Here is a 25132-nt window from a genome sequence, read left to right as displayed (position 1 = left end):
ACTCGTTTATTTGCTCGTTCGTACGGGTGGATCTAGAGGGTTAATTCAAAATTATATCATGATTTATTTATCTGGGGGAAGCAGGATTATTGAAGTTGTCTCCGAATGTATAAGTAGTGCCAACGCATCCCTCAATATAGCGAACTGTGTAGGTACAGCCAGTTATCAAAACGTCTTCAAAACATCATTCACATCAAGATGAAGCGAGTCGCAACTGCTCTTGTCCTACTCATCGGGTTTGGAGATAAGGCTGAGTGTCGGAAGAGTGCCACTATGGTCCAGAGTTTTGACGATGTAAGTTCCCTGGCCATTTACAAATGCTGCCGTATTTGTGGTCAAACCATCTCACAAGTCTGATAGATCAAGCCTTCGGCTGAGCTTGTCTGGACACCATGCTTCGACAATTTCACTTGTTCCAGACTCAAAGTCCCACTTGACTACTCCAACCCGGATCTTGGCACAGCACCCATTGCTTTCATGAAGCTTGCTGGGAAGAATGCCACCTCTGATTCCCAGAGCATCGTGATTATTCCAGGCAAGACCCCCAAGATACATATTGTCTTCAGACAACCAAGCTAATCCTACGTCAGGTGGCCCAGGTGGCTCTAGCATTGACCTTTTGCAGGAATACAAAGACCAAGTGGGACTGATGTTTGGCGAAACGTATAATTTTGTCGGCTTAGACCCCCGTGGCGTAGAGAGGAGCGGTCCAAAGATCGACTGTTTCCAAAACAAGGAAGCACGAAAAGCATTTAACCGAGTACACTACACTGGCGCCACGAACACGTCCACCAACTCATTCGAGGAACAATACTATTCAGCTGAGATCTACAGCGACTTGTGCAACGAGGAAGTCAAGACGAAATCGCCATATGGCTATTATGTCACCAGTCCAGCGGTTGCGCGAGACATTCTCACCTTTATCGAGGCAGACGCAAAGTTAGCAGGCCATGAACCTTCCGAGGCCAAGCTCTGGGGCTTTGGCAACAGCTACGCGTCTGTTATTGGTACCACTTTTGCATCCATGTTCCCTGGCCGCGTTGAAAGATTGATCCTTGAGAGTGTCTTGGACGTCGACCAATACTACGAGAACAACTGGCGCAGTAACTTTATTGACTCGGATAAAGCGTTTGAGCAGTTTTCTGTTCGATGCCATGCTGCAGGGCCAGACTTGTGTGCTTTCTGGGGACCCACGCCGGAGAACATCACGGCTAGAATTGACACGCTGATCCGCGATATCTCAAGTCACCCCATTCCAGTCAGTGGAATCGGCGGCCACGCTTTGCCAGGACTCGCCACATACTCGGACCTCAAGTCCCTTATAGCATACGGAATTTATGAACCGCGTACCTACTTCCCCATCTTTGCAGATATTTTTGCTGAGCTGGAGAGTGGTAACGCCTCTGCTCTAATTGGGTGGTCAGAGAAGTTATACCTGGCCAGCGATGTGGATGTCATCATCCGATGTGCGGACTCGTACAGGAACAACAAGCTTGTCACTCTCGAGGACTGGAAAGACTACGTTGAAGACTCCGTGTCTCGCAGCAAGTATATTGGGGACGTGTTCCCGATCTGGGCGAGAACAATTCTATGTCGGTCGCTTAAACCACGATTGCCTGACAGCATGATGTTGCAAGGTGGGATTCCTTCCCCGTTGCTAATGGTAATTATGAGACTTCGCTAACATCTTTTGCAGGCCCAGTTACTGGAATCAACAAGCCCATGTCTTTTCCGATCCTATTCACAAGCAACACCCTTGATCCTGTCGCTCCTGCAGCCAAGTATGTCATTCAGTTATCGTATGTAGCGATAAGCAGTTCACTAATTCCCTTCAGTGCTCATGAGATGGCTTCCCGGTTCCCGGGATCGGTTGTTCTCTTGCAGGAATCCGTTGGCGTAAGTTCCAAGCATGTTCCAGGACACGCTCTCAGCTAACCTTTTGTTCCTTTCCAGCATCCCGTTACTCGAGAGGGAGGGTCTCCTTGTTACTATGGACACATTCAGGGATATCTCCAAGGCGTAGTTCCACCTGCGAATATCACCTGCCCACAGAAGTACTTTCCATTCATCGATTAAGTTGCGCAGACTTAGTCTGGTAGAAGCCATCTTTTGTAGAATGCAGCACCTAATCTTATTCTTTTTATCTGCAAGGCAAAGCAATGTGTTCACATGTGCAGAGGTTCAAATCTCAACGCATGCCATATAGCTATTATGCAATTTGGTTTCCAATATTATTGTCTCTATATTGTGGTTAGACTCATTCTCTCCATTGGTTCACTCATGCATGTCCTATATGAACTTTAGATACTAGTGGAACCAACATTGCAAATTTGCCGTGGCACTAAGCAAAAAGACATGATCCTTTTAACTTTTGTCAGGGACTGGAAGACAAAAAGAGAGGTTCCGCCCGGGCTCGAACCGGGGACCTTCTCGGTGTTAACGAGATGCCATAACCGACTAGACCACGGAACCAGGTTTTTCCGATGAAAGATTCGTCAGAATGAGCTCTCATGTATTTGGTAAGTGGAAGAAACCGTGGTAGGGAATTGTCCTCTGTGAGAGAGTGTGGGAACAAGGTGCGTGGTGGGCAGTGGGCTATGTTCAAGACCTTGTGCCGTGCCACTTGTTCGCAACTCCAGCATGTTACAGGCGGGACAATTGGCCAGTCCAGGGTATCATGTTCACTAATTGCCAAGGAAACAGCCTGGCAGAGCAGAGCTCAGCTTCGCCTTGAGCGCTATTGCCATGCTACTTTAGTAGGACTATCCTTGCCAAGCCTCTAATAGCTGCACGTTAAACCAAGCACTCGTTCAACAGGGAAGATCAATACGTCATATAATGAGTTTAAACTTTGCACGATGGATCCAAATTGAGTCAGAAGTAAGTATGAGAACAAGAAATGGGGTACTATTTTGAAGAAAGTCTATGTAATTAAACGCTATACGGCCGTCAAGTTTTTCTTGGGTTTCCAACCCTGCAATAGCTTTTAGGTAATAATTATTTTATGTGAATGATTGCCTTGTGTTGACGCGGTCAATGTCGTAAGGGTTACCCTCATACGACTTGCGACGTGACGCCATTGAAGCCCGAGAGGCACGAGAAGCCCGAGAGGCGTGCGATCGTGTGGATTGATGGGTCCTGCTTGCAGTGATGGGGGCATAAGCGGGCTCATCAACCTCAGTGGAGGCATCGTCGTCAAAGGTCTCCTCCTCAGCGACAGCATCCTCTCGCTTCTCTTCTTCAGAAGCGGGGGCGTTGTCGTTCTGTAGCTTGCGCATGAAAGCAGCGGACTGAGCAGCGAACTTGCACTTCTCGCGGATGGAAGCACCGTACTTGTAGAACAAGAAGGGGAAGGGAACACAGGCCAGAGCAAGGAAGGCGGGGACAGAAGAAGCCCAGTGAATACCAAGATCCTTGTACATGTAGCTGGTGAAGAGAGGGAAAGCAGCACCGAAGAGAGATCGGAGGACTGAGTTGGCAGCGAGAACTGAGGCGGCGAAGATAGTGTAGGCGTCAATGAGGTAGTTCATGACACTGAGGAAGACGAGAACCATGCCGAAGCCGAAGGGGACACCGGCAGCAATGCTGACGAGCCAGTGGGTGGAGGGGCCGTTGGTCCAGGCGAACCAGAAGAGACCGATGGGTAGGCAGATGGAACCGATGAGGCATGAGGGGAGACGAGCCTCAGGAGGGGCGAAGCCACCGTTCTCCTGCTCGATCTTGACGTAGCGCTTGTTCATGGGGATGGTGTATCCAATAGCTGCGAGCATACCAATCATGATACCAAGGAAAGCAAGGCCACCGACACCGGTGTTCCAGCCACGCTGCTGCTGGTAAACAATGGGGAAGGCGCCGAAGAGCATGTAAAGGGTTCCGTAGACGATGGCCATGTAGATGGAAAGGAGAAGCACGATAGGCTCTCGGAAGAGAAGGATCCAGGGACGCGAAAGGGCAGTCTTGAAGGATTCGCCGAGAGTAACCTTGCCACGGTCGTGGTCAATCTGGCTGACATAGACTTTACCAGTCATCTTGGAGAGCTTGGCGGCACGGCGACGGAGAAGGACGGGGGCATAAGTCTCGGGAACAAGCAGGGTACCAACGATCCAGAGAGTACCAGAAAAGGCACCGAGGAAGCCCATGACCCATCGCCAACCAGCGTTCATACCAAGGAAACCTCCAATGATGGGACCGAGGACGGGGCCAAGGAAGGGAGCGGCAGCAAAGATGGCCATGGCGAGACCACGCTGGGAAGCGGGGAACATGTCGGCGATGGTACCACCAGCGTTGGTAAGAGGCGATGAACCGAAAGCGCCAGCAAAGAATCGCAGAACAATAAGAGTCGTAGCATTGTTGGCGCCAGCGCAGCCAGAGTTGAAGGCAGTAAGAGCGGCGTAGGTACCAATGAAGAGGTATTGACGACCAAACATCTCGCTAAGAGGGGCCCAGAGAAGAGGACCAATTGCGAAACCCAAGACGAACAGAGAAACACCAAGAGTAGCGACTTCTTGGCTGATGTTAAACTCGACGATGATCTGTCGGATACCACCAGTGTAGGCGGATGAAACAAGGGCGACAGCGAGAGTGGTCATAGCGACAGTCATGGTAATGAACCACTTCTTGACTTGACTGAACTCCATGGGGTTTCGGGGATCGTTGGGAATCCATTTCACCCTGTAGGGGTCCTCCTCTGTACCTGAACCATCGTACTTGTAGTTTTGGACTTCGGGTGTGATACCAGCTTGGTCGGCGACCAATCGCCAGTATGGGATTTTAGCCATCGCTGGGCTTTCGATATTATCGTTATCGCTCATCGTGTGTTGTAGTCGTATCGAGTCGCAGTATTAAGTTAATAGAGTCGATGCGTTTGGGTTTGGGCGGGGGGAGTAAGCTAGAAACCCGTTGTCGAGATAGAGCATGCAGATCGAATAAAAGAAACGGGAGCCAAGCGACTTAAATAAGGACCAGGTTTCTTTGACCGGAGTTTATAGAGGGACGGATTTGTAGGTAGGCGAACAAGCGAACAAATCTCTTCAATTCCATGACGGATCCGCCGACCGGCGACAACACCCTGGACAGGCAAGGACGTGTGGTCCCTACGTTAAAGCCGACAAGGAATGATATCACCAAGCGAGAGACTAAGCACGTTCTGGGTTACTCTCATTCATCTCTGCCTCGGCTCTAGATTCGACCTAACGGGTAGTCGGGTCCGGATCGGGCTTTTCGGCCGTAATCATTACAAAATCCGGTGCCATTCGGCAGATTTTTAGTGATGATGGATGGGATCGACAACGGATAAGAAACGGCCATAGCGGGTTTAGAAATCAAGATGCTAAATCAGAGTTTGAAGATGCATCGTTAAGCGTCTTTAGGCGTCCTTTGGCATCCTTTCGGGGGCAAGATTGAGTCCGTCATGACGACACCGACGGAAACTCCATGGACATTGTATGCGAGATCTTCGCGAAAATAGTCTAATTGGTTACACCAGACGAAAACTTCTTTTGCCACGGACTTGATGCGTCATCCCGATGCCGAAATCCGGTCTCAGCTTAGCAAGCCTGGGACACGAGTCATGGACTTGTCCAATAGTGTTGGTCTGCGATATGGAGACGGAGCTGAAGTTATTTAAAACTCCTTTTCTCAATCGCATGATCCGCTTATTAAACAGCAAGGGAGATCTCTCGTATCTAGATTCTAGATTGACTCAATAGAGATAGCATGCCGAGATAGTGGAGAGTTGTCATCCCATTTGAAGCATCTGTAATTACGCTTGACGGGCGGGTACTGTTAAAGGATTGTCAATAAAGCTTTACCAATCGGTCCTTTTATCGTAAGCGTTCGCGTCTTGGACAGTGGGTTTGTAATGGAAAGTTATGCTCCAGACTTTGATGCCCAAACAGCATAAACGGACTTGGTAATTGAGTCTTTCATGCCTCGGCAGTTGTTAAGGCTGTAGATCTCTCTCCAACTGTATTGAGCTGCGGTAAATAATATTTCTATTTAGCGTAGCTTGCCATCATTGTTGTGTGTTTGTAAATATGCAGTAAATAATATAATCGAGTTACATGCTTCACTGATGAGAATTGACGTTGTTCTTGCCATTTCTTCAATTAATTGGTGATACTATAGGGTAGCCCTACTTCCAGCAGCGTGTCGGTTCACGCATTGAAACATTCCGCATTCTGACTAGTCCAATGGAAGCGCGTCATTAAGACAGGAGCATCATCATTTAAAATACCAGCCCCTTCCAAGCCAATTCAGCCGTCTCTTGGCTCGATCGAACCAGCCGTTCGGTACTCTAGATCGAGACGTTTTCCCCATCGAGTAACGGCTCACGATCATCCCGTAGCCCAATCTGAAGCAGAGTCGCCGACTAAAACCCAGGTTGCGTGGTCTAGTCGGTTATGGCATCTCGTTAACACCGAGAAGGTCCCCGGCTCAATCCCGGGCGGAACCTTTCTTTTTGCTCATCGACCTGCTCACGACTATACCCTTTGCGGTATCAAGTGAGACAGACATCCGCCACGCGACCAGTCCATTCAGTTATCACAATTCCTGTCCGTGGTTCGTGCAAAGACGTGTTTGTTTCATAATTTTCCCTAGTAAGGTACTATGTATGCCCTTGAACATACCATCGCCTAAGCTATGGCATCCGTCTTATCGCTCTGTTGCGTTTCTGTGCCTGTCTCGCTGCTTGCTTCTTTCTTTACCGGCTTGGGCAGAATAAAGACAGCCGATACCACCATAAGACCACAAAGAGCCGTGTAGAATGCCCACATAACCCTCAACCCACTGATGTACCCTTGCTTGTCCGTCTCACCTTGTTCTGCATCATTCGATACATGAGTTAGATTACCACCGCGAACAGTTCGTTGAATCAAGACTGTTCCAACCACAATCGATATGGAAACAGAGAGACCACGCAAGAAAGTATACGCAGACATAGCAGCTGCCATATCTCTTTGACGAACATGAGTCTGAAGCGCGATCATCGGGTTCTGGAACAAGACACCGCAGCCTAAGCCTGCAATGATTTGGAAAATCACCAGCTTGACCCACTCCTTTCGTTGTCCGAGGCTGATGAAGAGACCTGTACCGATAGCCATGAGAGAAGCGCCGATAAGAATCACAATCTTGTAATTTCCAGTCTTTCTCACAAATATACCACCGAGGCCAGTCGAAATCGACATGGGAAGGATGAGAGGAAATAGGGTGAGTCCGGAAATGATGGGTGAGAAACCAAGGATGACCTGGAAGTACAACGGCAAGAAGTAGTCGTATGAGATGAAAATGAAGGAGTGCAGATTTGCCACGGCGAAAGATGCCATGTTTGTTGTGCTCTGGAAGATCCGGATGGGAATAATGGGATTCTTGGCAACTTTGGCTTCCCATACCATAAAGAGTGCCAGGATGACAACTCCAAAGACAATAAGGCAGATGACAAAAGCAGAGTTCCAGGGTGCGAGTCCGCCTGAACCCGCTTCAAGACCGTAGAGGAAACAGATGGTGCCGCCGATGATGAAAGCAAAGCCGACCCAGTCAAGGCTGCGTATGCCGTCAATAAGAGGTTCCTTCTCGATGTTGACCTTGAGCAGGAAGAAGAGGGCCACCAAGGCAACGCCTTCAAAGGGTAAGTTGATGTAAACTGTGGACATGGTTAGCTAATGTATACTGAATTGGTCAGCTGGGGTATACTCACAACACCATCTCCAAGTAACGGCTTGGGAGAACACACCACCCAACACGGGGCCAATGGCTCCAGCGATGCCAAACACAAGTCCTGTGATACCATAGTATTTGGCACGATCTTTCAAGGGAAACAAGTCTCCAATAAGAATTGTGATGAGCACCATGCAGCCTCCACCGCCGAGACCCTGAACTACTCTTCCACCGATGAGCATACCACTCGAATTTGCCAAGGCGCAAATAAGACTTCCAGCCATGAAAAGGCCTGTGGCACTCATCATACTCGGCTTACGGCCAACGATATCAGAGATCTTGGCCCACACTGGCGTCACCGCTGTTGTTGAAAGCGTATAGGAAGATCCTATCCAGGCATATTCGCGAGCCGACGTTTGCAGCTCATTGCCAATAGTCGGAAGAGCTGTGGCCAATATTGTTGTATCAAGTGCACACAGGAAAAGAGTTAAACAAAGAGACAGGACAACAAGACGTCGCTGAAGCGTAGTCATGTGTGGAGGAACGTATGAGGCCCCTGTCTCGACAGGTTCGAGACGGGAGCCCACAGCGTCTTTCTCGTTGTGTCCATCTTGTTGGTGTGAGGGAGACTGTGGCTGTGACTGTGATTGAAGTGGCTCCGACATGATACGCTGGATGTAACAGTGAAAAATCTTGGTCGAAACGGCGCTCGTGATTATGTAGACGAGGAAGAATATTGAACGAACCACTTGGAGAATGGGATGTTGTAGTTCGGTTCGCTTCGGTTCGGAATCGAGGACCCTGGGGCAGTGGTTCTCCCTTGAAGGGATCGGTGCGAATGAGAGGGAGGCTTTACTTTTCTTTTTGGTTGAACTTAATTGGAAAACGAATTGAATCAAGTGAATTACACTGTATATATTTTTATTCTGTGGTCTATCTCAGCGTGGCATAATGGACTGGCAGACACTCATCGTTTCTCATTCTGACGAGTCGTGATGGGGGGACAGTACTGGCTGCACTTACTCGTGTTGCCTCAACCCCGGCCTGGCATGCTAGAAAGGAAATCTTTATCCGAACCGAACCGAACCAAATCGAACCGAAGTTGAGCGACGAGCTAGCAAACGCCTCCTCAGTAGCCTCTGCAGCCCCCATCTCCAATGAGAGCAGCGACATTGGAACATGACCAAGTAACGCAGGGCCTCGAACACCCTGTCTCTTTTTAGTGAGGGACCCCATCTCTTAGTTACCCCGCGAGAGATGAAGCTTGTCAGGCCCGGGGTAGTAAAGCTTGGCTACGGATGGCACGAGAGACGAAATAATTCAGCCAATTCAGTCCAGAACAGATCATATCTTTGCTTATTTATTATCTCTCCCTCAAAGATAGATCGAAGCCGTGAACGTCTTCCGCAATTCGGAGACATCCATGAATGCGGGGGAGTTGTTTAGCGACTTTTTACCCCGGACGCTGCTTATGATACGCGTGTGGGGGATACAAATTGTTGGCGACACCCTCGGTAACCGTCTCCCCGAGACGAGTGACGTTTCTTCTATTCTGTTCTGAACTCTTTCTGTTTGTCGCTTGAACAATGTCTTCTACCATGGACTCACTATCGCAAGAATCCCAAAGCCTCTCTCCTACGCCGCGCCCTCCCCGATCCAAACGTGGCCGTCTCTCTTTAGCGTGCACTCAATGTCGCAAGCGCAAAGTGCGATGCGACGCGACAACCCCCAAGTGTCGCAATTGCGTTCTGCGAGGTGACGAATGTACAACCTTCGACCCGCGACGACCCAATGCTGTAGCAGTGAGGAAATGGCCGCACAAGAGTTCACAGAGCACGTCGACGTTGTCGCCGGTAGAGCGCAGAGCGTCCATCGTTAGCCAGCATAGCTCTCCAGCATCGCTCATGGGATCACAGCATACTGCCACGACACCTTTGTCGGCGAGTGGAAATAAAGAGAGGGTTCCCTCGTGGATTGAGCGCGCATACCAAGAGAGTCAGACGTCGCCCGAGAGCGGGACCGATGGGCAGACAAATGACAGTCCCGATGTCGTTATGAACACTGATGAGTCGTCGCATCGCATAAAGGTTGGTTGGCATCTTCTTGGTGTGCCATGCAATATCGATTGATCTGTTATAGTACATGGGTTCCAGCAGCCTGCAATGCCTCACTCGCTTCATCGATCTCTTTCTCCAGCGACGAGGGCTCGATCCAATTGGTAGACATTTCCGCTGGGGAATGTGCTTCACCGAGGAGTTTTCACTACCCTTAGTACCGAGCTTGCCCGACCTCCCCAGCATGTCCGTCATGGAGCCCTGCATAAAGAAATACTTCAGCCGCACACATCCTTTAATACCAGTCCTTGACCATACGGAGTTTATATCCGACGTCTTGCGTTTCTCAGATTTACAACAAACATGTCCGAATGGTCTCCAAGGAGCGATAACCTCTGTGGATGCACCTGCTGTCGCTGCAATCTATGCCGTGCTTAGTATTGGTATGGACGATCACGAAGGCACAATATCGCCTACAGCTACTGGTTACCTTACAGGTGCTTATTCCCTTGTAAGCCACCTACTTAGCTTTCCATATATGAGCTCTGTCCAAGCCCTTGTTTTACTAGCAGTGGCCATGCGTGCAAGAGGTAAGCCTTAAACTACCACTGTATGTCGCTTGACTAACCCTCTTTACAGGAAAAGACGGCCAATGCTGGCATCTGCTCGGCCAGGCAATTCGAATAGGCTATTCACTAGGCTTCCACCGCAAGATTGTCATATCAAATCCCAACGAGGACTCGGGACATCAAGTTGACCGTCAATTACACTCCAGAGTCTGGTGGTCGTGCTACGCCTTGGAGAAGTCCATGCAGCTTGAGACAGGCCGACCTAGTGCCATCGAAATCACCGACTGCGATCAGCCACTGCCGGATAAAAGCAGCGGGTTGAACCAATGTTTTATCAGATGGGTGTCTCTTTCTCAACTGGTTGGCAAGATCAGTGAACACATCTTCCAAAAAAGAGCAGAGAGTGCTCTTGAGTTCTTGTCGGGCATTGCGCAGTTGGATCAGGCACTGATTGACTGGTTGGATGAAGGAACAGAGGATGCAAAGACGAATCAAAACGCAAAGACCTCGGAAGAGAAGTCATTTGCAGTTTTTCTGTCTTTGCAGTTCCATCAGGCTCAAATCACACTTCTACGGGCATCACTAATATTCCCCGAGACCTCATTTCAGAATCAGGTTCAGAGGCATGAGTCCAAGATTCAGAGTATCTCGCGGTTATTGCAAAGCCAGGTTACCTGCGTCGAGGCTGCGCGCACCATCATAACACAAGTCGCCGAGTTTGCAGACTCTGAACCTGACTTTTTGCTACTGACTCCGACTCCCACATTTCTGGCAGCCGTAACACTCGCACTGCAAACATTTAAGAAGCCGCATAAGAGAATGGGTCGATCAGATGGCGAGCTCGTGAGGATAGGATCCGACTATGTTGCTGAGTGCTATCGACGCGTCGGCCAGCACAGTGAATTCGTCAAAGGCGTGCTTGAACTGTCCCTGCGCGTCAACCAAGTCTTGTCCGGCGACAGCTCAACTATTCAGACACCGAGACTGCAGCAACAGGACTCTCAAGACGCGAGCCTTGACCAGAGAATGTTGTCGCCAAGCCAATTCTGTGATCCAAGTGTTGATTCGTTCGTGTTCGATCCGTTGGAGTATTTTCAGGATCCGTTTCAAGCGATGCCGTTGGACCACTTTTGGGCGGTGATGGAGAACGATTTCGCGACTATTGGTGATCAGGGCATGTGTTGAGATGTTAGTTTGACCAACAGGAGGATACAGTCTGAGTTTAGGAAACGATACCCAATAGAAAACAAGTTCACAGCGTCTTGTACTGGCAACTACTGTCAGTTTGTGAACAAATACTGAACTTTCCACGTAAAAAGGCTTCTGGTGAACGTTGCTAGAGCTATCGCAGGGAATGTTTGAGTGGAGGCTCGACAGGTTTTATCGCAACTTCAGATCTTACAAGGGTCACGCCTGATAAAAGTAATCTGTGATCGTTATGGTCGGTTTCATGGCCTCGGTCACCGAGCCGAACCGCAGGCATTCTTCCACGTACGATGGTGGTATCATCAAAGGGTCTCGGAGATGAGCGTTTCTGGACTCTATCCCTAAACATGTAGTTGATACATATCATTATGTTTCAGTTCACACTTCTCCACTATGTATGTTTGTTTACTGGACACTTGGTAAGACACCATGATTAAAGATCAAGAAGAAGTACGGCGCTGTAAAGCCTGATACTCGAGCAACTATACCAATAGTCTACATCAGCGATGTGATGTTTCGGAAGATTCTACTTGGACGCCTCTTCCCTACGAGACAGTACTACAAAATGGGAGATTGAAGCAGGGTAGCTTATCCTCAAATTACACTTTACAGGTAAGCACGAGGAAAACGGGGACTGGGATCGCGCATCGACGTACTAACAGGGGGTGACAAAGTCAATCATGAGGGCAGCATGCTTGGAGCCTAGGCTAACTTTTCTAGATAACCATGTATTCCGCACCTGTCTAGATTAGACCCTGTCGTATCTAGTAAGAAACAATTTAAGCCATGTGGCACCCACCGCCCCTCGTATAATAAACCGAGCCGGTTCGGTCGAGCACTCGGTTCGGGCATATACCCACGCGTCCGTGATCTGCTTACTAGCACTACCCCAGATTTTAGTTATTGTTGGAGGCAGTGGAGTAGTCGAACAACTTATTCGAGTTGCATATAAAGGATTGAAGACTTCGACATAACTTCAGAACTCCAAGTCAACAACGAACTACCTGACTCGTTCATCCTGTTCACACACATCGACACAATGGCTCCATCAGCAACCACCACCACCACCACCACTACACAGGAGCATCCTACGCTCACTCTCCGCCCTGAAGGGCTCGACCGTATCGTTATTGACGGCAACGACCGACGATATGGTGACTGGAGAGATGACCTCGTCCGCGATGGCTACGCTGTCATCAAGGGTGCCATTCCCAGAGAGCGGGCACTGAGCTATGCCAATCGCATGTATGGTCTGCTCGAGAGCTTGTAAGTACACTGGCAGAGTAAACCAATAAGTCTGTAACTAACACCCACAGTGATCTCGGATACAACCGCAACGACCGCTCCAGCGTCCACCCCGACAAGCTTCCCGTCATCAACGAGAAGGGTATGCTTTTGGGATATGGTGCAGCCCACGAAGACTTTGTCTGGAACATTCGCGCTGAGCCTGGTGTCGTTGGGGCTTTCGAGAAGGCCCTTGGCACCGAAGACCTGATCGTCTCTTTCGATGCTATCAACTATGGCTTTTCGAACCGAGAGAACCTACCCGAGAACAAGCCCTGGCCTCATCAAGATCAGGATCCCGACAAGCCCGGCTTCCGTTGTCTTCAGGGACTTGTCAACCTGTTGCCCAATGGCCCTAATGACGGCGGCCTTATCGTCGCCAAGGGTGGTCACCTGTTGAGTAAGGAATTTCACGATGATATCCGTGGCACCGAGGAACGCATTCCCGCTTGGACGCCAGAGTGGTACGGATTCACAGATAGAGGCATGAAGTGGCTTGAGGAGCACAACTGCGAGTGGTACAAGGTTGAGGCTGACCCCGGTGACCTGATCGTCTGGGACTCGCGAACTCCCCATTATAACGTGCCCGTGAAGGGTACCCAGGACCGCTTTGCCATCTACACTTGCTTCATGCCTGTGACTGAGGCAACACAGGAGGATCTCATCCGCAAGAAGGACGCTTTCGAGCGCAGAGTTGGAACTACACACTGGCCCAACGCGCGACACATCGGATCTAACGAGGCTAAGAGGAATGGCAAGCCCGATCATGTTGTTCGCGACAGACCTCTGCACGAGCCACAGCTCAATGAGCGGGCCTTCAAGTTGACGGGTATTCCTTACATCAAGGCTGAGGCCAGCTAGAGGTGAAGGGAAATGAACAATGAATGAAATGTTTAAAGATTTATTTAGTATAGGTAGCAATAGTGCATTACGCTTTTCTTCTTCTTCTTGATAAGATACATGGATTGAGAAATACCTAGTCGTAAAGACAACATGAGGTGGTGAATGACGGAGAAGTCGGGTAAGTAATCGTAGCATTATACCGCCAAAATTAGTGGCATCTACAGTGCAACACAACTAAAGAAACACCACTAAATCACTGACATTTAGTGCTCCGCCGCTAACTGTAACAAATAGTGAATAATCCGCAATGACCGTGGGACCAGATGCATGACACCAAGTAGGCTGACCTTGGAGAAGCAGAAAGTCATTTGTATTATAATGAGTGATGAAAAAAGCGTCTCATTATACGCGAGTTGAAACTGCATCTTCATTCTTGTTATATTGAGTCGACAATCACGCGTTGGATCACCGTCGTGTTATCCTTCAACTCCATTCGTTGACCAATAAACCTGTCTACCTGTGGGCAACAGAAACGTTGACCTCCAAGCTTTAGGCTACAGAAATAAATAGCCTAAGAAGTCCAATCTAAACAAGATAAGCTGGTCTACTATCTTCGTCTCTTATGTTCCTCACTGCCAATGTTTTATGCCCTTGGGCTTGTATCTCCAAGTTGAGCATCCAGATAGTTGGCCGAAACATCGGACAATATTCGACCGAGTCTACACCATCCCAATCTGCAAAGGCGCATACATACAAATGCACAAGCTAGAATCCCCATCCGTCACGGCAATCGCGTCGGGTTGTGTTTGAGGGGTATTGTCACGGTGATGGTTGCTTCGGTTCGCTGATCTCGGTTCGGGCTCGGTTCGCTGACGCCCCGGATCTGCCAGATGCTAGCGCCTCCCTGGCAAAACCCTTGGCAGTCCCGTATAAGATGTAATCAGAACAGCAGATTGGGCTGGTTAATAACAAGGAAACACAATATTCAACGAAATTACCAAGTCAATCATGGGTAGCCTGCCTGATCTGCATATCGTGATTGTTGGTGGTGGAATCGCTGGTCTGGCAACTGTATGTTCCCCCAACAAGCCTGTATGATGCCCTGAAAGGAAGCTAAATTGTTACAGGCCTGTGCCCTAAGACACCCCAACAGACGCATTACAGTACTCGAGCGCTCTCGTCTTCTACGCGAAGTCGGCGCTCTGATCTCCCTTCAACCCAACGCCAGCAAGATTATCACAAAATGGAAACTTGACCCATTTCTAGAGAGCGCGGAGCCTCAAATTGATCAAGGGTTCAGAATCTTTGACGCTGATGGCAAGTTGGTGAGAGAGTTGCCTTTCCAGAAAGGACAGTTCGGTGCAGACCGTGTTCTTTACCATAGGCAAGACTTGCAGTCTGCTCTTGGCAATGCAGCAGTTAGCGAACTTACTCAGGGAAAGCCTGTGGATATCCGAACTGGTTGCCAAGTAGCCAGCATCGACTGCGACGAAGGAGTCGTGACACTTGACTCTGGCGAAAAGGTCCATGGAGATGTCATCATTGGAGCGGATGGTATTCACAGTGTTGTGAGAACGGCCGTTGTAGGAGAGAAGAGGGAAGCTCTACCAACTGGTACATCGGCATATCGAATGCTCATCCCAGTTGAGAACCTCAAAGATCTCTCTCTTCCTGAGAAGGTTTTGGATCCCGCCGACCCTAAGACGACCATGATCATGGGTCACGATAGAAGAATAATTATGGGCCCTGGAAGAGGAAGCAAGCTTTACGGAATCGTTGCTTTAGTGCCAGACGAGAAGCTCTCAGAAGAGAGTGCAGACAGCTGGGTAGCTCCCGGCAGCATTGAGAAGCTATTGGAAGCTTATTCGGACTTCCCATCGTGGCTACACAACATCTTCAAAGCGGCGCCTGACATCGGACTCTGGCAACTACGAGACATTGACCCCCTACCAAACTGGGTCAAGGGACGAACCATCTTGATCGGCGACGCAGCGCATGCTATGCTGCCTACACAAGGACAGGGTGCTTCACAAAGTATCGAGGATGCAGAGGCCATCAGTGCATTCCTGTCCGAGGTTCACTCCAGAGATCAAGTTGGGGAGGCTTTGAAGAGGGTGTTTGCTGCAAGGTACGATAGGGCAACTCTGATCCAGAAGTTTAGCAGAGATCAGGCGAAGCCAGCAACAGATGGAGTGAGTAAGGAGATCAAACTTGATCCTGCTCAGTTTATGAAGTACAACAGTGACTACGATGGTGCCGTTGATTGGGAGGAGCGTCAGAAGAACGGAACAGATAAGCCATGATAACAGACATGATTATATAGTAATAGCAATTGCATTTATATGTTAAACTCATACTACGACATAAGAACCAAGTTGTGTCGAGCCTGTCAAATAATGAATGAGAAATGAACTAAAAAAAGTCAATCCATACTCACTATTCCTCCGTGGAACACCTAAGCCGTAGAGTTTTGACCTTTGGCCAAAATCGCCTCGACAGACTTTCAGATGACTATGACCAAATTCGACATAAGACTTCGAACGGCAACTATACTAGCGATAAAACGCAACCTCAAGATTGGTGCAAGGGCCCTGGGTTCTTTTCGTTTCCATTTTCCATTTTCCATTATTTCAACACTCGAATGCCATCTTTGATACATATTGAGGTAGAGAAATTACATAGTCTACTACTTGCTCAACTATCTATTCCAAGCTCATCCATTTAAACAATAGGCAGTATAATCCTGCTTGGGTAATCGCCACCATAGTGAATCTTATGCTGGCCCTTGTTCTTCTCGTTCTCCGGCCTTGGCTTGGAGAACGCAGCAGTCTCGTTGAATCCAGGGTATTGGCCCAGGATATCAAGCTGAAGACTCTCACCCTCCTCGTAGTCGACACCCATACACCAAATACCAATCTCAAGCTTGACCACTTCGCCCTTGGGAATCTTTTGGACCTCATCGTGAGGGTGGAAGGGGAACTGTGGGTGGATCGATTTCTTCTCATCGATCTTCCTTTGAGAGGCACGCAAGATACCCATAGCACCGTTGTGTAATGTGAGACTCTGGCGCTCCTTCTCTGCCATTTCTGAAATGGCTTTCACAGGGGTCTTTTCGATGGGGAATTGCAGATGGCTCAGTTCCTTGCCAGATTTGTCCAGCTTACGGACCTGGCAGAAGACGACCATATCGTCAAAGTCATCACAGCTCATGTATAGCTCAGCCTTGGGCATACCGATGATTCGTGTGTGCTTGTCGAATGTGTAGCGGAACTTGGAAATGGACCACCGATCTTCAGAGTTGTAGGTGGAAATACCAGATGAAGGAGCAGAATCGAGAAGTGCACTGCTGTCACCTAGGTAGAATGATCGGTAGTCGGTGCCGGGAACAGGGAAATCGGGAAGCTCGATGTCGCTCTTGACCTTGCCTTCGTCAAACTGTAGCGTTGCCCAGCGAACTCGAGGTGTGTCTTCCCAATCGTTGTCGATGCCCTTGAGGTACTTGTCAAAGTATTTCTGCGAATAGTTAGCCATGTATTCAGTTATTTATTGTTAGATAAGGACATACCTTAAGCTCAGGGTAGCTCTCCTTGACACCGTAGAGCTCAAACCACTCCTGATGTCCACACCATTTGATCCACTTCTTCTCACTGCTCAACTCCATCCAGCCTCTCACAGCACCCATGGTGTGAATCTGACTAAGATCAGAGCCAGTGATGAAAACTGGTATGTCAATCTTGCTGAAGTCAACACGCTTATCATTCCAGTAGGCGTTGGCTTGAGGACTGCGACGGTACATCTCTGCGATATCCTCGACTCCGTGTTGGCCCTATTCCCAAATAGTCAGTATTAATTTTAATTTGTAGTGGACTCAGAGATCTGAGTAGGTAGGGTTTAACGTACCTTAATAACAAGCGTTGTGATAAGATCGAAGTTACTCATGGTGAACCAACCACCACGGCAGAACTGTTCTCGGAAGATGTCTCCAGAACCCTCCCAGGGTGCGATGGCCTTCAATGATGGTGGATTCTGAGCAGCGGCTTGCCATTGCATAATGGCCAGGTATGAGTTTCCAGCCATGCCGACATTGCCATTGCACCAGGGAAGCTTTGCCAGCTCCTCAATAACATCATGGGCGTCCTCTGCTTCCTGGGCACCCATGCAGACTGCGTCTCCGTCACTGTTGCCAGCTCCTCGAGCATCAACGTGTGCGATAGCATAACCTTGGTTAACCCACCAGGCAGGGTCTAGACCTTCAAACTTCTCCAGACCGCTGACGTCGTCCTTTGTTAAGCAGCAGGCCCAGACACAGACATTGAAGATCATGTCCAGAGCCGAGTACTTCTTTCCATAGGGAGACCAAGAAACGATAACGGGTACCTTTTCTGAGCCTGTGGGACGGTAGATATCGACGTAGAGACGGCAGCCATCACGAACGATAACCTCAACATCGTGATCGATGCGGATATCAGAGTCGAGAGTTCTGGCATTGAAAGGAGCAGAGCCCTTTTTTAGGACTTCTGTCTTGCCAATAGTAGGCTCAACGTAACCATTGTCGCCAACCTCGGGCTTGTTGAGGGGCTTGAAGGCGACTTGGACAGGGGGAGGCATATTGACTGAGTTGGGGTAAAGGTTTGGAAGGTAGATGACCAAGAATTGAGTCAAGGCAAATCGCCTCAAAGATGACACTCGTAAAGATGGTGTCTTTGTTGTCCTGGACAATTAATTCTTGAGAAGTAATTGAGTAATTTGGTAAATATGTAAATAATTCTCTTGCCTGGCTGATCCTGTAGAGAGATTGAAGAGCTTCTTTAAAGTCCTCGGTCTAATGATAAGAATCGTGAACAGGTAGTGGGGAGCTTCAGGGCTAACGAGAGATGATTTCCCGCATTCGGTTACACGTTTACGGCCTAAAACAACAATGAAAGAAATAAGTAAGCAGATTGTTCCGACCCAGCCACTAAATGTGACCTGCTTATTTCGTCTCTCACCAGATTGGTCGACTGGGTCAAGGGTCGGTTCGGGCTAAAATCCCCCACGGGGTAACATCAAAGATGAGGGGAAAATATCGCGGGGATGCAACACGGTTGATCATGCAACCACAAAGTGGGAACTATCATTCCTAATTGAAAGTCTCCGATTGGTACTGGCATTATCATGTTCCTTGAGGCTCGATGTCAAGCCCAATGGTTGACCCTGTCAGGTTGCAGATAGCGGCTACAACTAGTGTCACTTGAGACATGATCCGAATACAACAGAGTCCGGTCCGAACCGAAGTACACCGAACCGAAATACTGCTCAGCTCTCCTCTCCTCAACCGTGCAAATCTGATTCCGAGCCGGTTAGGGCTCTCATTACCCCATATTCTCACTTCTGAGGCCCGGATCAGAGATATAACTAGCTTCAGCCTCAAGGTCATCTTAGCGTTTCTCATCATCAACAACACAACACTTTCAACTCTGTTCCATCACATCACATCTATTATCCCTTTCATACAATCTTCAAAATATGTCTACCACAGTCACAGTTGAGCCGACCCAAACAGTCGCTGCTCGGTTCGAGACCAAGGACTTGGTTGAGTTCGACCCCAATGCCGTCTATGGCGACTGGCGAGATGAGTTCCACAAGACAGGCTGCGTTGTCATCAAGAACGTGATTAGCCCCGAGAGAGCTCAGTACTACTGCGACAAACAGATTGAGTGGCTCAAGAAGTTTGAGCTCGGCTTTGACGACAAGGACCCCAGCACTTGGAACGCCGATCACCTCCCCGTCAGCTTCAAGGGTGGCATGTACTACGGCTATGGTGCCACTCATGAGAAGATGGCTTGGGAGGCCAGAACCGAACCCAAGGTTGTTGAGATCTTTGAGAAGCTCTGGGAGACCAAGGAGCTCCTCTGTTCTTTCGACGGCCTCAACATCTCTTTGCCCAACCGTACAGACATCACCTGGAGCCCCTGGCCCCACTGTGACCAGAACCCTGAGCGAAAGGGAATGCAAGCTGTCCAGGGTCTTCTGAACTTTGCTCCCAACGGCGACAAGGATGGTGGTCTGGTTTTGATGAAGGGCTCATCTAAGCTTTTCAACGAGTTCTTTGCTCACAAGAGAGAGTCTGCTGATCACGAGGATGCTCCCCCACCTGAGATCAAGTACATGGACCTCTTCCTTTTCAGCAAGAAGGACGTCAAGTGGTTCGAGGACAGAGGCTGCGAGATGTACAAGGTCAACATGGAGCCCGGTGATTTTGTTCTCTGGGACTCTCGCACCATGCACTATGCCAAGTTCCCCGAGGGTGACCAGATCCGCCACGTCCAATATGTCTGCATGACACCAAGAAAATTTGCAACTGAAGAGGCACTTAAGGCCAAGGCCTATTGTTTTGAGACATTCACAGGCACTACCCATTGGCCCCATTGGTAAGTCACTCATGGTTACGTACTCTGACTTATCGTTGCATCGCTAACTATTCTACAGCAACATCCGCATCGCACAAGAGAAGCCAATGAGGAATGGCGAGATCTGCCCCAAGTACCGCACAGAACCATTTGAGAAGCCCGAGGTGACAGATCAGATCTTGAGATTGGCGGGTGTCAAGTCTTATGACGAGTAAAAGATGGTTATGGGAATGTCATTTTGAAAGTACAATAGTCCAGGGCGGACAAAGATCTTGTTACAGTATCATAGTTATTTGCAATCTACACTAAATTCTTCATACTGATGTGTCTCCAAGTCTCTTTGTTTGTTTCCGAACCGATAATGGTCAAGACTTCGGATATCTTAGTGTCACGATAGCAGTCTGGATAATTCGTCCCAGCAGAATGGGTTGACAACCTTGGGGTATCTTTAGTGCTGTTAGAGGAGACTCAACAAATCTAGATTGCCTTGTCGTCTTGTCACATTGCACTAAAATTGCATGGAACTGAATCTCAACGTGCATGTGTCTCTGTTGTCTGTCACGTTTGAACACGCATATCGGCAGTGGGTTTTGCAATTGACACCGCGTGATAGGCCATGTAAGCCCAGACACTTGGCATGGGGGTCGTTAGTGAAAACGCCACAGCAAGGGTCGAGACTCGGTTCGGTCCAAAACCCCAAAATCCGGGGTAGAATCCGGGGTGGCGGATCTCGGTTCGTGATAAGTCTAACCAGCTTCATCTACGCAAGCTACCCAAGACTTCGGGATGTGGTCCTCCTGCGGGGAAACAAGGTTTTGCGGGGAGATGCACCAGCCAAGACCAAGCATTGACATTTGCCTAGCGAGGGATAATCACCTCCTTGTTTTTCCCATCTTTCGTTATCTCTTGGCTCGTCTGTCCAATATCTATAAAGTCCTCAGCTATGGCGTCGATCTGGAGACTCTTTTCCTCAGCTTCCTCAGCAAGCAAGCCAGTTCAACACACAGACACCTTTAGCAACAAATCCATCATCATGGATACCAAGTCCGATGTCAATCACGTCGAACATCTCGAAAGGGATTCTCTCGACGTGATCCAGATCTCCAAATCAAAGGTCGAAATCAGCGGCACAGTCAAGCTCACTGAGGGCAAGACTGTCTTCATCCCAACCCCCACCGCTGACCCCAGAGGTGAGATTTTGACAACTCTTCAACGTCCGATTAAAGTGCTGACTTGACAAGACCCCCTGAACATGAAGATGTGGCAAAAGGCCACTGTCCTCATCATCATCTCGCTCTGTACGTGCAATTCCGATCCCGAACGCATTAGACACAACGATTAACATTGGACAAGTCTCGACAATTGGTTTGGCCTTGGTATCAGGATTTGGAGGCCTTCTGGGTTTCTACATCCCAGCCTATTCAGCTGCTGGCAAGGGCTATGCCGACATCACGCACTTGATGACTTATCCCACACTCTTTATGTGAGCTTCCCTCCAATACCTAGCATCAACCGGTGACATAACTGATATCTCTATAGGGGTATCGGTAACTTGATCGGAATGCCCATCGGTATCGCAGTCGGTCGACGAATCGTTCTCATCGCAGCTACAATCATCATGATAATGAGCGCTGGCTTGTGCGCAGGTGCAACCAACTACGAGTGGCATCTCGCAGGACGTGTTATTCTTGGACTGTCTGCTGGACAAAGTGAGGCTCTCGTGCCCATGATCACACAGGTAAATACGTCCAGTAGCATGTTTGCAGGATATGTCTAACGGAAGCAGGAAATCTTTTTCCTCCACGAGAGAGGCCGGTGCATGATGATTCAACAGACCATTCAGACTATCGCCACAGCCGTCTTTGTCATCTTCGCTGGTCCCATCGCCGAAGCTATCTCTCCCGGGTGGTGGTACGGTCTCGGTGCCATTCTGTCAGCCGTTTGCTTGATCCTGACCTTTTTCTTCGTCCCTGAGACCAAGTACTACCGCCCCAGCTCATCCTACCAAGCCAGCGGTGGCTCCGATGATGAGGCAACTGTTATCCTCTGTACTGAGCGCCCTGAGCTTGATTACGTTAACTTTGCTCCCCGAACTTGGCGATCTGACCTGCGACTCTGGGTCGGTGAACCTGAGTGGAACAAGGTTGTGGAGATCTTCACAGTAAGCTAGCTCATTTCCATGAAAGTCTCGACCTTGCTAACCCCTGTCTAGCAAACCTTTAGTCTTATGCTCTTCCCCAACGTCATGTGGGCCTTGCTCTTGAACGGTCTCACACTTGGTGTGAACATCGCCATTGGTACCACTTACGGTCACATCGTCACAAGCCCTCCCTACAACTGGCCCCAGTCTTCAGCTAGTTATGTCAACGCCGGCCAAATCGTCACTTCTCTGGTCGCCCTTCCTTGCTTTGGTTATGGATCTGACATGCTGATCAAGTGGTTTGCCAACCGTCGCAACGGAATGCATGAGCCTGAGGTTCGCATCATTCCTCTCGCTTTCCCCATTATCGTTGGTGTCTTCACGGCAGTGCTATATGGCATGGGTGCTACCCACCCTGAGAACTACCATTGGTTTGTTTTCGTCTGGGCAGTTGCTGGTAAGTTTAGTGAACAAACTTACTGTCTAATAAAAAACTAACATACTTCTCAGCTTATTACTTTGCCTTTGTCGGAGCCAATATCGTTGCTATCACGTACCTTCTGGACAGCTACCCTCAGCGTGCTGGCCCTCTACTTGTCATCATCTGTGCGATGCGCGGTGTCATGTCATTTGGCGTTTCCTACGGTATCTCTCCTTTCATTGACAGAAACGGCTACGACGGCGCCTTTGCCGTCTTTGGTGGTTTGACTGGAGCATTTGGTGTCATTGGTGTCTTTATCTTCATCTGGGGCAAGAAGATCCGACAGTTCACTGGACGTTGGGCAATGGATAAGACCAAGAGCGATTAGTTACTGTTAAACTGAAGGTATTTGATATATAACAGTTCGTACTATAGCTCCTTAGCACTAGCTTAGTTACTATATAACCTCTTTGTGTACTCTTTTATATTATTAAAGTAGGAAATATACTTATATATATATACGTTATTACTGTATTACCTTTAATTCATTTCATACTGCTATTTAATAATAATACTTTACCAAGAGATCCACTAAATAATGCCTTGTTATACTATTAGATTTCGCAATGTTACTTTGCTTTGAAATCAAAAGCTACAAACTGGGCCTTCGGAGTTCTCATTGCTCCGACTACCTTTTCTGTTGCCCCAACTCCATTGTCTATTTACTATTATTCATCTATCCATGCGTACGATGTGAAAATGACACACTGACGATATACATGTAAACATATAAAGAAAAAGTCTAAGAGAGCTAGGCAGTTAAAATCCATCACAACCGTAACTACTTGTATTAGATTATCCACTGTCTTATTCCCTCTCCCTCAACAAAATGTCGCCAATGGCTTTGTCTACCTTGCCGCTTTCGATTAAACCAGAGGACTTTGGCCCTTCGCCTCGCCCATTCCGTATCGAAGTCCAGCCAGAGCTCATCCTCGAAGCTCGGCAGAAGGCCAGTTGTTACCGTCCCTCGGTGGATCTGCAATATGAAACTAGCGAGGATTGGTCCGACGGTGTTCCCGCTACAAGAGTAGCTGCTCTCGCCAAATATTGGGCCGAATCGTATGACTGGAACAAGGTTGAAGAAAGGATGAACTCCAGTTTCCATCATTTCACCATTACGATCCCTGTCGTCAGTGACTACAAAGAGTCTCTTCCACTCCACTTCGTTCATGAGCGGTCAAACGATGAAAGTGCCATACCTTTACTGCTTCTTCATGGCTGGCCGTCAACACATCTGGATTGGGAGAAGGTGATTAAGCCGCTTACCTCGGGAGAAAATGGCAAGTCCTATCATATTGTGGCGCCCGACCTTCCTGGTTTCGGCTTCAGCCCGGCTCCAACGCGCCCAGGCCTTGGCCCGCGCGAGATGGGTTTCGCGATGGATGCACTTATGGCGAAATTAGGTTATGGCCGCTATGGCATTGTTAGTACAGACCTTGGCTGGTGGGTAGCGATGTGGATGGTTCACGATGTTGGTTCAAACGTCATTGGCCATTTTTCCGACTTCTTCCTGCCATTTCCTACGCAGGCAGATGTCGAAAAGCTTGAAAAGAAACAGCTCAGTGAACCGGAGGCTGCATACACTCGATCAATGCTGGCGTGGGGGGATGGCCACACCGCATATTCTACTGTGCAAACGAAGAAACCTCTGGCATTAGCTGCCGCCATGGCTGACTCTCCGGTGGGATATGCAGCCTGGCTGTGGCATTTGATGCATACTGTCTGCGATGACTACGACTATTCCCACGAAGAGATTATCACAGCAACGTTGATGCTGTGGATCCAGGGGCCATATGGGAATCTGAGGACCTACAAAGAATTCTTTCAGGTTTGTACCAAGTCACTAGAATCCTATAGTCCAGTTTCAGCGCATGAGCTAATATTTCGTTTAACTTAGCCTGAAGTCATGAACTTCCCCAAGACGAGCATTCCGACTGGAGTATCACAATGGTTATACCCTAATGGTCCATACCCTGAGTTCAGGCAGTTTTCGAAGGCGGTATGTAGCATTGTTATTGCCGAGTGGATCTGGATGATTGCTCTGGCCGATGAAGTCTCACGTTAGCTAATGAGTCATGTAGCCTCGGGAATGGCTCGAGCGTACTGCCAACATTGTCTACTTATCAACCCACAACTTTGGGGGCCACTTCCCTGCAGTGAGCGTCCCCGGTCCGTGGGTGAAGGAGACTCAAAACTTCTTTGAGACGCTGGGAAAGCTCGTTTAAGTTCACCAGGGACTTTTCCACAGGGTGGAAGAGCAGAGTTCAGCATGTTTACTTGCATAACTTGACTAGAAATATGAATACTTACTTCATTAGACCCTATGAACGTGTGGTAAACCACATGGGCCCTTACCGCTATCTTCGTTAGGACCATTGTTTAGGCTTTGGATAGCTAGTGATGTCCCTGTAGAACTTTATGTGCGTCTCGAGGCGCTTCTTCCGGCACAATCCCGCGGTATGCCCATAACGTGGTTCCACTTTCCTTGCCAAGAATATCGCTTCAGATCT

General features: G+C 48.8%; 11 protein-coding genes and 2 non-coding genes across 13 annotated transcripts; 8 read left to right on the top strand and 5 right to left on the bottom strand.

The window, feature by feature from the left end:
- Window positions 1–198: 198 nt before the first annotated feature.
- On the top strand, window positions 199–2076 carry FGSG_03724 (uncharacterized protein; the record flags this gene model as incomplete). The annotated part of the gene is made up of 6 exons (XM_011323667.1): window positions 199–294; window positions 361–522; window positions 626–1637; window positions 1697–1799; window positions 1836–1896; window positions 1954–2076. 6 exons carry the CDS (start codon window positions 199–201, stop codon window positions 2074–2076), a joined length of 1557 nt encoding a protein of 518 aa, XP_011321969.1.
- A 322-nt stretch (window positions 2077–2398) lies between these two features.
- FGSG_20585 lies at window positions 2399–2472 on the bottom strand. The gene has a single exon. It is a non-coding gene; the product is annotated as a tRNA-Val (tRNA).
- A 416-nt stretch (window positions 2473–2888) lies between these two features.
- On the bottom strand, window positions 2889–4814 carry FGSG_03725 (uncharacterized protein). Its single transcript, XM_011323666.1, has one exon. The coding sequence runs from the start codon at window positions 4809–4811 to the stop codon at window positions 3003–3005; it is 1809 nt and encodes a 602-aa protein (XP_011321968.1). The 5' UTR covers window positions 4812–4814; the 3' UTR covers window positions 2889–3002.
- A 1566-nt stretch (window positions 4815–6380) lies between these two features.
- FGSG_20584 lies at window positions 6381–6454 on the top strand. The gene has a single exon. It is a non-coding gene; the product is annotated as a tRNA-Val (tRNA).
- Window positions 6455–6781: 327 nt separating this feature from the next.
- FGSG_03726 (uncharacterized protein) lies at window positions 6782–7940 on the bottom strand (the record flags this gene model as incomplete). The annotated part of the gene is made up of 3 exons (XM_011323665.1): window positions 6782–6823; window positions 6969–7642; window positions 7733–7940. The coding sequence occupies 3 exons, from the start codon at window positions 7938–7940 to the stop codon at window positions 6782–6784; spliced, it is 924 nt and encodes a 307-aa protein (XP_011321967.1).
- A 649-nt stretch (window positions 7941–8589) lies between these two features.
- Window positions 8590–8892, bottom strand: FGSG_12391 (uncharacterized protein; the record flags this gene model as incomplete). The annotated part of the gene is made up of 1 exon (XM_011323664.1): window positions 8590–8892. One exon carries the CDS (start codon window positions 8890–8892, stop codon window positions 8590–8592), a length of 303 nt encoding a protein of 100 aa, XP_011321966.1.
- Window positions 8893–9242: 350 nt separating this feature from the next.
- Window positions 9243–11464, top strand: FGSG_03727 (uncharacterized protein; the record flags this gene model as incomplete). Its single annotated transcript, XM_011323663.1, has 3 exons — window positions 9243–9743; window positions 9796–10300; window positions 10350–11464. 3 exons carry the CDS (start codon window positions 9243–9245, stop codon window positions 11462–11464), a joined length of 2121 nt encoding a protein of 706 aa, XP_011321965.1.
- A 1060-nt stretch (window positions 11465–12524) lies between these two features.
- On the top strand, window positions 12525–13630 carry FGSG_03728 (uncharacterized protein; the record flags this gene model as incomplete). Its single annotated transcript, XM_011323662.1, has 2 exons — window positions 12525–12751; window positions 12802–13630. 2 exons carry the CDS (start codon window positions 12525–12527, stop codon window positions 13628–13630), a joined length of 1056 nt encoding a protein of 351 aa, XP_011321964.1.
- A 990-nt stretch (window positions 13631–14620) lies between these two features.
- Window positions 14621–15915, top strand: FGSG_03729 (uncharacterized protein; the record flags this gene model as incomplete). The annotated part of the gene is made up of 2 exons (XM_011323661.1): window positions 14621–14683; window positions 14740–15915. 2 exons carry the CDS (start codon window positions 14621–14623, stop codon window positions 15913–15915), a joined length of 1239 nt encoding a protein of 412 aa, XP_011321963.1.
- A 418-nt stretch (window positions 15916–16333) lies between these two features.
- Window positions 16334–18220, bottom strand: FGSG_03730 (uncharacterized protein; the record flags this gene model as incomplete). Its single annotated transcript, XM_011323660.1, has 3 exons — window positions 16334–17125; window positions 17178–17438; window positions 17513–18220. The coding sequence occupies 3 exons, from the start codon at window positions 18218–18220 to the stop codon at window positions 16334–16336; spliced, it is 1761 nt and encodes a 586-aa protein (XP_011321962.1).
- An 897-nt stretch (window positions 18221–19117) lies between these two features.
- FGSG_03731 (uncharacterized protein) lies at window positions 19118–20216 on the top strand (the record flags this gene model as incomplete). Its single annotated transcript, XM_011323659.1, has 2 exons — window positions 19118–20022; window positions 20081–20216. The coding sequence occupies 2 exons, from the start codon at window positions 19118–19120 to the stop codon at window positions 20214–20216; spliced, it is 1041 nt and encodes a 346-aa protein (XP_011321961.1).
- An 818-nt stretch (window positions 20217–21034) lies between these two features.
- FGSG_03732 (uncharacterized protein) lies at window positions 21035–22950 on the top strand (the record flags this gene model as incomplete). The annotated part of the gene is made up of 7 exons (XM_011323658.1): window positions 21035–21191; window positions 21243–21299; window positions 21355–21484; window positions 21541–21739; window positions 21788–22162; window positions 22214–22598; window positions 22652–22950. 7 exons carry the CDS (start codon window positions 21035–21037, stop codon window positions 22948–22950), a joined length of 1602 nt encoding a protein of 533 aa, XP_011321960.1.
- A 501-nt stretch (window positions 22951–23451) lies between these two features.
- FGSG_03733 (uncharacterized protein) lies at window positions 23452–24847 on the top strand (the record flags this gene model as incomplete). Its single annotated transcript, XM_011323657.1, has 3 exons — window positions 23452–24450; window positions 24520–24621; window positions 24704–24847. The coding sequence occupies 3 exons, from the start codon at window positions 23452–23454 to the stop codon at window positions 24845–24847; spliced, it is 1245 nt and encodes a 414-aa protein (XP_011321959.1).
- Window positions 24848–25132: the final 285 nt, after the last annotated feature.

The sequence above is a fragment of the Fusarium graminearum genome, chromosome 2 (genome assembly GCF_000240135.3).
Source record: "Fusarium graminearum PH-1 chromosome 2, whole genome shotgun sequence".
NCBI lineage: Eukaryota > Fungi > Ascomycota > Sordariomycetes > Hypocreales > Nectriaceae > Fusarium > Fusarium graminearum.
The sequence above is the reverse complement of the archived record's forward strand: the minus strand, read 5'-3'. Positions and strand labels throughout refer to the sequence as shown.

Excerpts from the sequence above, each read along its gene's own strand:
- FGSG_03725 (XM_011323666.1), bottom strand. The coding sequence starts at position 4,811 with ATGAGCGATAACGATAATATCGAAAGCCCAGCGATGGCTAAAATCCCA.